General features: G+C 33.0%; 2 protein-coding genes across 3 annotated transcripts; one reads left to right on the plus strand and one right to left on the minus strand.

The window, feature by feature from the left end:
- Positions 1-246: 246 nt before the first annotated feature.
- LOC114417397 (bifunctional protein FolD 1, mitochondrial-like) lies at positions 247-5,251 on the plus strand. 2 transcript variants are annotated; one of them, XR_003667738.1, is made up of 6 exons: positions 247-603; positions 725-1,048; positions 1,826-2,062; positions 2,136-2,303; positions 4,060-4,292; positions 5,069-5,251. XR_003667738.1 is itself a non-coding variant. In XM_028382581.1 (5 exons), the coding sequence occupies exons 2-5, from the start codon at positions 815-817 to the stop codon at positions 4,225-4,227; spliced, it is 807 nt and encodes a 268-aa protein (XP_028238382.1). In that variant the 5' UTR covers positions 247-603; positions 725-814; the 3' UTR covers positions 4,228-4,936. The 2 variants fall into 2 exon arrangements, 1 of the variants encoding a protein (XP_028238382.1); XM_028382581.1 differs by lacking the exon at positions 5,069-5,251 and having other exon boundaries at positions 4,060-4,936.
- A 372-nt stretch (positions 5,252-5,623) lies between these two features.
- Positions 5,624-7,769, minus strand: LOC114417399 (inactive protein RESTRICTED TEV MOVEMENT 2-like). Its single transcript, XM_028382584.1, has 2 exons — positions 7,535-7,769; positions 5,624-6,764 (listed from the first exon to the last, which is right to left on the minus strand). Exons 1-2 carry the CDS (start codon positions 7,671-7,673, stop codon positions 5,746-5,748), a joined length of 1,158 nt encoding a protein of 385 aa, XP_028238385.1. The 5' UTR covers positions 7,674-7,769; the 3' UTR covers positions 5,624-5,745.
- Between the last annotated feature and the right edge of the window lie 5,122 nt (positions 7,770-12,891).

A 12,891-nucleotide genomic window follows, 5' to 3' on the forward strand; every position in this document is an offset into this window, starting at 1 on the left:
CTATTGGTTAGGATTCTAAAAAAACTTATGGTTAGTAGGTGGCGTGGCAAAACAGTGTACACGTGAGGGATGATGAAGTCAAAACAAATCCAATCTCAAAACTCGGAAGAACAAGATACCTGTAATTTGTTGTTGAAAACTGAAAGCATCAAAACCTATGAAGCATTGACACGGACACAAGATACCTGTAATTTGGTGGTACAAGTGGACACCTTCTAATATTCAAAATATAAAACATCCTGTCAGTGTCCCGATACTAACACTCGGACACCGGACACACCAAGGAATTGGAGGGTCCGTGCTTATATATCAAAATAAAACAAAAATCTCACCACACAAGGTTGTATACTTGTACCACCAAAAGCCACAGTCGTAGTGTTAATTAGTACTTAGTGGATTCAATCTTCACTTTCATATTAACAAATCAACACAAATATTAGAGGTTGTGCCACTGATGGGGTAGTGGCATGGCACAGAACACTGAGAAAAGCATTGCATTCCTTTTCTGCTCCAACTTCTTGTATGTTGGCCCCAACCTCCCTGATGTTTGGGTTCCCAGAGAGCACACACCCCCTCACACCCTTTTTCCAGAAAGTCTCCAATGTAAGTTCTATGATGTTAATTTGAAGTTCTATGATCCTTTAAAGCCTCTACTTTGGTCACTTTATATTAATATGTTTTATTTTTTATTTTTTTGCTTGTTTGTGTCATGTGATTCCTTTAGGGGCTAATAATGGTCATAATGCTTTGATTCTTGAGGGAAAACCCAATTGCTAAACAGATAAAGCTTGAAGTGGCTGATGAGATAAGAAGGATGAAGAGTGGCATTGGGAAGTTTCCTAGACTGGCTGTGGTTTTGGTGGGTGATAGGAGGGACTCTCACACTTTCATTCACATTAAGTTGAAGGCCTGTGATCAAGTTGGCATTGAAACAGTGGCTTCCCAGTTGCCTGAAAACTGTGATGAAAGTGAACTGCTTGATGTTGTTTCCGGTTTCAATGAGGACCCGGATGTGCATGGCATTCTTGTGCAACTTCCTCTGCCTCAAGTAATTTATTTACCATTTTTCTTGTTTTTATTTTTTGTGAATCGGGGTATCCCTCCCTCAGCTTTCTACCAAGGACTAATCCTTTGATGTATTAAGATCCATTTAAGGGGTTGACCTTAACGATTCTTTTTTTTATGATATAAATTCTAAGATTAGGGGACATGTACAGTGGCTTCTGAGCTCATAGAGGACTTACCTTTACCTCTCCTCCAAAGAGAGGAGTGGGAATTCGAACTTGCAACATGTTAGATGCGAGATCTTGTGTTGCTCCACCCGACAACCCCTCGAGGGTGCTTAATAATTAAGGCTTATTACTCCCTTTGTTCCTTTTTATATGTCTTTTAAATAAGGTTTTTATGTAGAAATCAAGAAATGCAATTAGTTGTGAGGTTTCTTATTTTACCCTTTCTTATTTCTACTCTACATGTGTAAATTAATTAAACATTAGGTGAAAAGTAAGGGTATAATTGATAAAAGAGTAATTAATGATATCTTGAACTTGCAAATGACTGATAAATGGAAACAAAATTTTCCAAAAATCTGACAATTAAAAAGGAACAGAGGGAGTAGTAAACATGATTATGGACATTTTAGTTTATCTAAAATCTAGGGTCATTGAGTAAGATAAATATGGTAATGATAGATTCATTTCAGTTGAGCTATAAAATGTTTAGTCTTAAAGATATAATCATAAGATTTTTGGCATTGTTGGTGATTTAGTTTTGTGAGGTGGATGTTGATACTAATGCCTTAGTTATTCTAACATATTTGATGCAGCATTTGGACGAGGAAAAAATTATCAATGTAGTGAGTCTTGAAAAGGATGTGGATGGCTTTCATCCCTTAAATATTGGAAATCTTGCAATAAGAGGAAGAAAGCCCTTCTTTGTTCCTTGTGCTCCCAAGGGCTGCATTGAGTTGTTACCTAGGCACGGTGTGGAAATCAAGGGGAAAAGAGCAGTGATAATTGGAAGAAGTAAAATTGTGGGGTTACCCACTTCCTTGCTATTGCAGGTAACGTAAATGTTGTTGCTTTCGGAATGTCTCAATTGCTAAATGGCTGATTGTTTTATCATCTTTTTAGTAGAGGCACCACGCAACAGTCAGCGTGTTACACGCGTATACGAAGAACCCAGAACATATAACTTCTGAAGCAGATATTGTGGTAGTAGATGTTGGAGTCCCCAACATAGTTTGTGGCAATTGGATAAAGAAAGGAGCTGTGGTGATTGACATGGGAACAAATCAAGTTAAGGTAATGATTTTTCTTCTTCAGTATTTTAGTTGTGCCAATGACTTCTTAATTATTCTAGGTGTGCTATAATGTGAGGTACTAGAAATTTTTATCTTGTTATTTCAAGAACTTGGTGCTCTTTCCAAATGAATTATCATGTTTAAAAAGCACAAAATAGAGTTTGGAATAGACAAGAAACTATGACTAAAGCTATTGAGGGGAAGAGTATAAAATCAACATAGTAGAAAAATAAACTGCTGATACTATAAGGTAGCCAATAGCCATAGCCCCCATTGCAATAATTCAGCATGCTATACTGAAGGTCCATTATGAGCCCTCCAATAATTGTTTCAAGTATGCTTTTTATAGCTGCAGTAGTTTGAATATCTTTTCACAGGAATGACAGGATCAATAGGTTCATCCTGTAATCATTTTGGCAAGTAGTACTTGTTTGACTTTTAAAAATTCATAGAGCTTTATTGTATGCTGTAAAAATTAGAAAGCAAGAAGACTGCTAACATAGCTTTAAGATTTTATGGAGTGGGATGTTCCCACGTTTGTGATATTCTTTTTACTGGATTATTAGATTTATGGATTTCATTAGAATCTTATTTACACTTTTCACTTTGATTGTTTTTCAGATAAGGTTATATAAAGGATAATTCTTATAACAATCCCCATACTCTTCAGAGTCATGGTGCTCATTTTTTAAATTTAACTAATTTGACATGTCACAGTTTCTCAGCATGCCTATGTCAAGATTCTGTTATTGGCAGTAGTGAAGAAAACTAGATGCACCAAGCCCTGTTGATAGTTATAAATTTTTTTATTAACCTCCATCGAGGCTACTTAGACTAACATTCTGATAATTGATTAACAGAGGCTGAGAGGCACTACTGACTATGATTGTATTTTTATATCTGGCTAACAAAGAATCCTTATGGTAACATTTAGGTACTTCTATGGTAAAAAAAAGTAAAGTATGATTACTATAACATAAAATATGTCCTTGTGGACGTCACAGACTAAGTCATATCTGGGATGGGAATGAAGTTTTTGCACCCAGCTTCCAATACAGAAATTTTTAAGTATATAAGATTTCTTGACAAAACTGAAATGCCTAGGAACAGAAGTAGGTTAAAGTTAAATAGGTTTAAGAAGCTTGTCAAAGGTATTTTTGCTAAATGAAGTGTGGGAAGAGAACTTTTCAGGGAAAATTTAAGAAAGTACATTTGGTTAACAGATAACATACTTGACATGCATAAACTGTGATGCCATGGTATGAAGTGTGGTTAAGAGAACATTTCAGACTACTCATTGATTGCTTCATTAGTGTACAAATCTATATTTATTCTCTTGATTGAATGATTGAATAGTTTACTGAGCTTGTGAGCCAATACTTCAAATCAAATTCATTGCCAAATTAATTCATTACAATCCCTATAATGGTTTTTCATTGATATTAAATCCCTTTCTGTAGTTGTTTGTTATATACAAATACCCATCTTTATTATGCTTGACCAATGCACAAGCTTAAAAGAAAATGGATATATGTGGGTAAAAAAAATGTGACATTATTAGTGAAAAGATACTTTAAGTGTTACATAGAGGTGCCAAACTGGGACCAGGATGGACCTCATTTCATATGCACCTTGTTTCAAAACACAAAAAAGAAAAAGCAAACAAGCTGAAAATCTATGGTAGAAACTAGCAAGATAGAAGGGGTAGCTCCTTTTGAACTTATTATTATCCTAATGCATTTAAATACAATTTACAGGATCCCAGCGGCCACGGCTTTTGTGTCTCGGGAGATGTTTGCTTTGAAGAGGCGGTTAAGGTGGCATCAGCCATTACCCCTGTTCCTGGAGGCGTGGGACCAGTTACAATATCAATGCTCCTCTCCAACACCCTTGATTCTGCGAAACGTGCTTTTGGAATGGTTTGATTAGATGATGTCTTTTCTCCAAAGTTCTATAGTGGATCTTCCATCTATATATGCACATGAAACAGGTTTGCCATTTGTCATGCTATTTAAGAGAAAGTGACTCAATATTTTTATTTTTTTATCGGCAAATGTTAATTGCTAGTTTGTTAGTTTTTGTAAGCAAGAGGGATCGAATCCACGTCCTTTCTCTCCTACCCTTATTTCTTAACCATCCAACCAACCTTATATCTCTGAAAGTGACTCAATATTATTATCCCAATGCTTCATGAACATACACATTTTCTCTGCTGGGGCGACTAACTAGAGCATCTGCATGTTACTTTCTATATAAAATGTATTTGTTGAGGCGAGCTTGCTATATGATTGATTTATTGCATTGCGAGGATCTAAATACACCACATAGGATCTTCAAATTAGTCTTTTTCGCTTCATTGCTTTGCAGTGCAAACACCCCTCTTGCAACCAAGAAAGAAAAAGGAAGATGCATTTTCTACTGTTTTGCTCATTAAGTAGAAACTGATGTAGAATTTTGTGTACATGGTTTGTACAGCTATTTGAAATGCACTCTTTGCGGCATCTCTTTTATGGATAGTTAATTAGCTTTTATTAAGATTGAGTGAGGAGGAATCAATGGTGTGCATATGCACACTCGTACACACACTGATATTACTTCATTTATTTAATTGATGCAATTAGATGCTTCAGAAAATGAACATATAAAGAATTTCATTTGGTCCTTTGTCTGGCTTTCAGCATTATTCCTTGGCAGTGGTTGCTACAAGTATTTGTATTATAATACTTTAATGAAATGTATATAACAATACTTTTTAAGTTGTCATAGGCATGGAGATTGTGGAAAGAAGGTGATCCAACAGAATTGATTGATGATTGTTTCGGGGAATCGTACGTTATATCAGAAGCCTTACATTGCATACAAGTTGGTCTTTTATGTCTACATCATCCAAATGATAGACCTAACATAAAAATGTACCTATTGTTATACATAAAAATGAATTTATGAAAATTCTATGTCCATGACTTGTTAATAAGTCATTATTTCATATATATATATATATATTAACTATTATACTTTTATTGAGGTATATTTTTTTATATATTAAGTCAAATCTAAATATTCTTTTCTTAGAATGGAATTTGTGTAGAACAATTCAAACCTTTTAGAGATTTCAAGATTAAAAATTACTTTTTACTTATAATCAATTTTTTCAAAAAAGTTATAAGATTGACTAGTGGTTAAAAGAGGAAAGGAAGAGAAAGAGATCCTGAGTTCGAATTTCTTCCCCTAACAAAATAACTAACATTTATCAATAAAAAAATTGTCAAATGTTGAACGTAATTGTGATCATTCTTTTTGAAAAAGATAAATTAAAAGGTGTCAAATCACAATATCACATGCATGCTCATACATTCACCTTCATGATTCCAATTACACTTTTCGTTTTTCAAGATTCTAAAGAAAACGTTTGAAAGGATTAAAACATTAGAACACAACTAGTTTCATGCTCTGCTAGAAGCTGAGGTAAACTTGTAGGTCACGTAAGCTCCCAATGCCACAATTACAAGAATTGCAGCACCCATGTTTGCAACCAAAGGCTTTTCTTCATCATCCAAATTCCCTTCTCCAATTTTTGTGACAACCTCCGAAGCCGAAGCAACTACTTCTTTGATTCCCTTCCCTATTGTGTAGATTTCATCCTCTTCAGTCCTTCTCTTTCCTTTGTCAATTATGGTGGTGCTGGTTTCTTTTCCCTTCTGATGAGCTTTTGGAGGAGTAGAGGAAGAAACTGTTTCCTTTGGTCTTGTTGTCTTGATTTCTCTTTCTTTCAAAACCACATTGTGATCAACATATTTCTGATCTTGCTTTCTTCTCTCATGAAGCTTCTCATATTCTCTATCTTTGTTTTGTTTCTCCTTGACTTTTTCTATATATGTTGTGATGTCATTTTGCTTATTGGCCTCTTCATTCTTATATTCTATTTGCTTGCCAAAACCCATTGTTGATGTGGGTTTTGGCTCAATTTCCTCATGACCCTTTTGAGATTTTCCTGTTTCTTTTCTTGGGGTTGAAGCAATTGCAGTGGATTTCACCATGGTTTCCTCTTGAACATGTTGAGGTCTTGTCTTGTCTCCATAAGATTTTTCAACTTGCTCCATTCTACTAATTATTGGAGATTTTGGAGGCATGGCTTCCTTGGCCACCACTTCTTTAGGCTTTGGTAATTGATCAGGAATAGATTTCTTTGGAGGACTAATTAATGGAGTTGGACCTATTCTTGGTGTTGTTTCAACTTTCGCTTTTGGTGAAACTTGTGAAATGATAGGCTTCTTTGGCATTGTAATAATGAGAGTTCCTAGCTCATACTTGCCTTGAAGTTTCCCCACCTCACAATTTTCTGGAACTGGATATGCTTGCTCGAAATTGCTTATTCTATTGCCTCCTAATGGTCGTTCTCCTACAACCCTCACTACTCGGGAAGATCCCACAAAATTTATCTTTATCTTTTCCTTTACGAAACCTGTAGAACACAAAACACAATGATGTATTAATTGCAATACATGCATGTCACGTGTGTTTTGTATAAGTTTGAGTGTTTGAAAAATGTGTTACTTATAAGAGTTTGACAGAAAAATCTAACTTATGGGACAGTTTTGTTGGCATATGATTGCATATCATATCACTTTTTATCTTTTTGAAGAATCCTCCCTGTTTAGAATTACTAATCAATAGAGAATATGCTGTGTCATTTAGGAAAGGAAACAAAAAAAGCATGAAAGGAGATGAGATTAGACATTAAAAAATGCTTTGAAAATTTTTATGAAAAATATTTTTTTCTGCTTTTCTTCACTCAAGACCCCAAATAAATCGGTTAGAAAATAACTCCCACTAAAAATGGAGATAAGAGTAAAACTGCTTTGGGTCTTAATTGTAATTGACTAAGTAGCACCTTTTAGGCCTAATTGTAATAGTTTTCTTGCAATACACTCTAATTACCAAAATGGATTAAAAGAAGAGTTCTAAGGTTAATTTGACGGTAAAAAAAGAAGGAAGAAAAAGAAAGATTATGAGTTTTATTTTCTCGTTAACAAAATACTAATAATTAATAGGTCGATTAAAAAAATGATAATGGGTTAATAGATGTAAAATGCTTTGATTTTGATATATATTATGTTGCTTGACACGTAGAAACAAAAAAGACATATCCTATGTTTCAAGAAATTAAGGTACATATTATAATCATAAAATAAAATAAAAATAAAAAACGTGGCATGCAAAGTACGTACGCACCAGGAAGGTAAATATGAAGAAAATATGCTTCCTCCTTTTCCTTCATCTCTGACTTGGGTTCGAAGGTTTCATACACAGGACGAATGGAAGGACCTCTAGTTGTTCTTGTTCTAGGTGGTCTTGGCCCCGAAGCTGCCATGGCTCTTGCACACGTGTGGTTTTACTTAACTTTGTTTAATGAACACAAATTTGAGCTTAAACGCTTTAATTTTTGGATAGGATATCCTATGTAGGTTATGGGATTGGATGCATATATAGTATATATACATGTAGCTAGCTAGCTCTTCATTGGTTTTCTTGTTGAAGAGATTATTCCTTTTTGTGTACTTTGGTTTGTTAATGTAATTGGGTTGGATTTTTCCCTTCCCTAGGTCAAGTTGAGGTATAACTTCTTTTCCAAATAAAGCAATATATTGTTCTTTGTTTTTCCCCTACACTTACAAAGCTATCAGAATGTTAAAAATGATCATATAGGTTTGCTTATCGTTTTAGGTTTTTCTATCCAAATTGATCTGCCAACTTCTGTGGCTGTTGACATGCATGCAGAAAACGCTTTCAATTTTCTTTTCTGTTTTCTATAATTTTTTTCCCTCTCTCTCTTGTAGAATTTATGCTATATTCACTCTGGAGTCTAGCTGAAACTCTTATTTAGCTCAAGAAGCATACAATAGTGTGTTTCTAACGTCTCAAATTTACTAATAAAAAAATGTTTCAAATTGAGCTTCACATGAGTGCAATCAAAATCTTAGGCGTTATTTTATAAACTATAATTTTAGGGTCGAATTTGCTTTTATTTAGGTGTTCATATCATCAATATTATAAAACTAGGATAGATGATTGACTTGGTAACATTACAAAGTCAATGAATTATTAATCGAACCGATAAATCACGATTTAAATGGTATGAAGTATGAAGTAATATTGATTATAAAAACATAATATATAGTAGCGAAACTAAATTTTGAAGCCTTCACGAACTAGGATCAATTCTTGAAGGAGGCAATTTTTTCTTTGCATTTCCTTTAAGTGCGTGACACTAATTAACTGTTGCGTCTTTAGGCCTCGGACATCTTCTTGAGTTTCAACTCTAATTTTGTTAGCTCGATACCGTACGTATGCTTGCTTTCAAAGTGAGGCACTTGCTTTGTTATACAAAATTTATGTTTACGTGCATGTATAGCCTAGAGTTTCTAAGCAGAAAGCCATGCAAATAATGCTGAAATGATTTGATTTATGCAGCCGATATTGAACGAGAGCTCACTTACTGTCATTTTTCTTTTTAATGTAAGGGATGCAGGGTGGCTTAATCTTGTGAATTGTGATTGAGAAGCTGATAAAGAGTAAAGACTAATGTTTTGGGTGATGATTAAATATTGGTGTTAGGGTTCCTACAATATCGACAAAAATATTGGTGTTAGGGTTTCTACAATTTCCCTTCTAAAATAAGGCGCTCTAGAACGACAAAGAAATCCATTCCATAACTACCAGTGGAAGGATCATACCTGAAGCACACACAAATGTTAAACAACATTGTTTATATAGAAATATCAAATTTTCACTAGAAGAGAAAACATCACCCATACAGGCATGAAATGAGACAAATTGATCTCTTTTTTTGTTTCATTTGAGTACATAACAAAAATTTACAATAAATAAAGTGTTATCCCATTACATAAAATCAACTACAAGAATAACACACACCATAAGGAATAAAATTTCAACAATATTATTCATCATAAGATTCTTATTAAATTATTACACCAATACAATAAGAAAATAAATAAAAATTTAATTTTTATACATCATAAATATAAATATTTCTAAGTTTACAGCTAATAAAAAATCATATGTAAAACTTCTAAACTTCTAAAGTAATTATTATAATATCAATAAATTTTCATAGTAATTATTATAATATCAATAAATTTTCATATATGATATGATAATATATGATTGAATGATATTTATATGTAAGTGAATTCCTATAATAAAATCCTAACTCACTAAGTGAATTCCAATTAAATTAAAAAATTAATTATATAAAACGTTTAATTTTGTGTCAAATTTCATTTTTTAATTAGTACATTTACATTTACTTCATTGATTCTTTCTCCTCTCTTTTTCCTTATATCAAACAAATTCGGAACTTTTTCCACTTAAATTTCCATTTCTATTCGTCTATTCTATCTGTCTTTCACTTCTGCTTGTTCCATTTCTTTAATTTTTTTACATTAATTGAACCTCCTTGTTTCACTTCTGATCCAAACAGAGCATAAAATTAAACCAAAACAATTGATCATTTGAATAGTACACATAGTGAGTAAAAGGAATTGATGTTGTTGAAACATAATGAGAAAAATAATTAGGGTTTTATTACTTGATTCCCTAATCAATGTGCTCCTGAATGCCAAATCCCAAGCAGCCGATGTCGCTGAAGTTCCTCCTGAGCAATTCATACTCCTCGTTCCTCCTAATCCCCAAACAAACGCACAGTGTACCTAGCTGCAAAATATCATTAAATAACATCCAAAATCACACACTCAATCATTGCAAAAAAAAAAAAACAACAATAAATAATAATAATATTACCTTTGGAGAAAATAGTGGTTTGGCCACTGAGTTGTTTGAGCACCTAAAGAGAGAGAAACAAAAGAGTGTGAAAAAGATATCAAAATAAAATATATAATAATAATAATAATAATAATAATAATAATAATGTGCTTTGATTTCTGGACTTAGATGTCAAGGATCGGATCGGTTAATTATAACAATTGAATGTACTTAGAAAGACAAATTAGACTTCACATTTAAATGTACTTGAACTAGATCTCTTTCCTCTAAGATACGATCTAATTACTGAAACATTAATAAATTAAAATATTGAGAGATTATAAAAAAAGAAGAATGATCCGATGAGACTTTGACACACAACATTCTTTATGCTTGTCTGAGAATAGCTTATCGGAAGAGAAAGATAAAAAAACCTTTACAGTGGGGAAATTTTTATCCAGTAATAATGGAAACGAAACTTGGGAAAAAAATTTGAGATTAAAAATCAAACTTTTTTATAGCACTGGCATGGGTTACTCCGGATTAAAGATACCACCATATGAGCACCTTTAAAGTTCACTGCTGAGAGTTAGAAAGCACCAGTTTTTTTTCTCACTCCTTTGACTGAAGGGCTAAACAGCCCAACATAGTAGAATGTCTCCCAACAAATGAAGACTATATTAGAAAAAATCTAAGTCCCATATCAGTTAAAGATAAAATCAAGTAATAATATATAAGTGAGAAACAACCCCCACTCTTAATACTAACTTTTAGAATTGAGTTAGACCTAAATTCATATTGGCTAACGATAAAATCAAGTAATACTATATAAGTAAGAGTAGTTGTAAAATTGAGAAACTGACACCAAGGTCAGAAAATTCATGAGACAGCACCAAAACAATTGAACTTGTAAGTTCCAATAGGATGTTTTTCCCGGTTAATATCACTCCCCACATTGCCACTGGCGTAATTTGTCCCAACATACATTTTAATCAAACCAGGTTTTCCTTTTTATCTCTACTTTTTTATTTTTGTTATCGTTGAGTGATTCTAAATCTGATGAGTTTACTTCCTGCCTCTTTTGATTGTTTTATTTATTTTAGTGCTTATTTTAATATTGCTCACATATTCTGAAATTTAGCCCAAAAGGTGCTAGTCCCGTAGAGAACAAGTAGGTTATGGATTCTATTTTCAATATAAGTGCCTTCACAGAGAAATGTGAAATATTAGCTAGATTTTTGTATGTTGTTCTTGTTGCTATATTTGGTTTTCTTTTGGCACCCCTATTAGATGCTAAGAAAGATTAACCGTTTATGGATGGATTTATGGTAAATAAATTGTAGCAAATTTAGTGACACTGAATGATAAGGGACAGACCTATGACAATATTAAGAAATTTCATCCTTATGAATCTTCCAAGTTTTTACGGTTCTGAAATTCTGTTCAATTAGGCATTGTAGATGTATAATGATATTCCACATTTTAAAAATCTGTCAAACGTCAATAGGTTCCTTCATAACTACTAATAGATAGTTTGAAGTATTGCAAATTTCATGTTTCCAACATTCCTACATTATATTGCTTCATGCATTAGTTTTAAGTTGTTATACCTTTTTTGTCTTTGATGCATAAAATATTTTAATGTTCTACATCGTTTGTTCCAATTCTTAGGATACAATTTATATATATATATATTAAATAACTTCATTTAGTGTCAATTGTTTTAACCTGTAAAATAACATCCGCATGATATTATTTGGAAGTCGGCATTAAGGCCTTCCAATCCTCTTGAGCGACCCAAAATTCCACCTTATGTCCCTCCAAGAGCTACCTTGTGATCTGGAGGATCAAAGATTTGTTTAGCATGCTTCAAGTGCTCGACCGTAATTCTGATCCTTACATGTCCTACCCAAGCTTTCCTAGTCATCTACTCTATCTCATCCCCTAAAAGATGATGATTTGGGGAAAATATCTCTGCTGATTCAAGGTGTCAGTGGCAATATATGAATTCTATTACATATTAAACTAACAGATTCTTAATATACTGCAACTTGTCATGAAACTAGAGAGGGAAGGATTCGGAAGGTGCTGACACTTGTAACTTGGTACTAGCCGTACTTCAGAACACATTTTGGGACATTTTGTAACCTAAGTACTAGTTCTGTGAAGGCAATCAAAGAAGCCCTATTTGAGAGATGAACACATAGTTCCACACAATAGTGCCTACTTCATATCCCTGGTAAAAAAAAGTTGATCAAGGGCAAAGGGGTGAGTTCTGTATATTATTCTTGGATATTAATTCAAACTCTTATCAAACTCGTAGGAGGTGTATAACATTCCATTTTTTTAAACTAATTTAAAAAAGATTGTTATTTATAAATAAATAAAGTTTTAGAAAAATGATAAGATTTTTATAATTAAATAAATAAGAAGAAATAAATTTATTGATTAAAATAATGGTTTGAGAGAAAATGAAAAAGATATTTTATTTATTCATTTGATAGGAAATAAAATATAGTTTATTTTTATAAAATAATAAAAATAAATAAATAGAGGAAATGATAGGTTATGAGTACCCTAACTATAAATAGAGACATGTTAGGTCAATTTTAGTTGTTACGTCTCATATTTCTCTCAATTTCGTTTTCCCTTCTCTACCTCTCAAAACCCTCTCTTTTTCCCACATACCACCAAACCTTTCTCAGCAAAACAAATATCTCAGACTTATTCATCGTTGGATCGTTATAAAATTTGGTCACCATGTTTGGAACTCATTTCTGAAAAATTCTCACTGTTGGGAATTATGA

The sequence above is a fragment of the Glycine soja genome, chromosome 6, assembly GCF_004193775.1.
Source record: "Glycine soja cultivar W05 chromosome 6, ASM419377v2, whole genome shotgun sequence".
In the NCBI taxonomy this organism is placed as follows: domain Eukaryota; kingdom Viridiplantae; phylum Streptophyta; class Magnoliopsida; order Fabales; family Fabaceae; genus Glycine; species Glycine soja.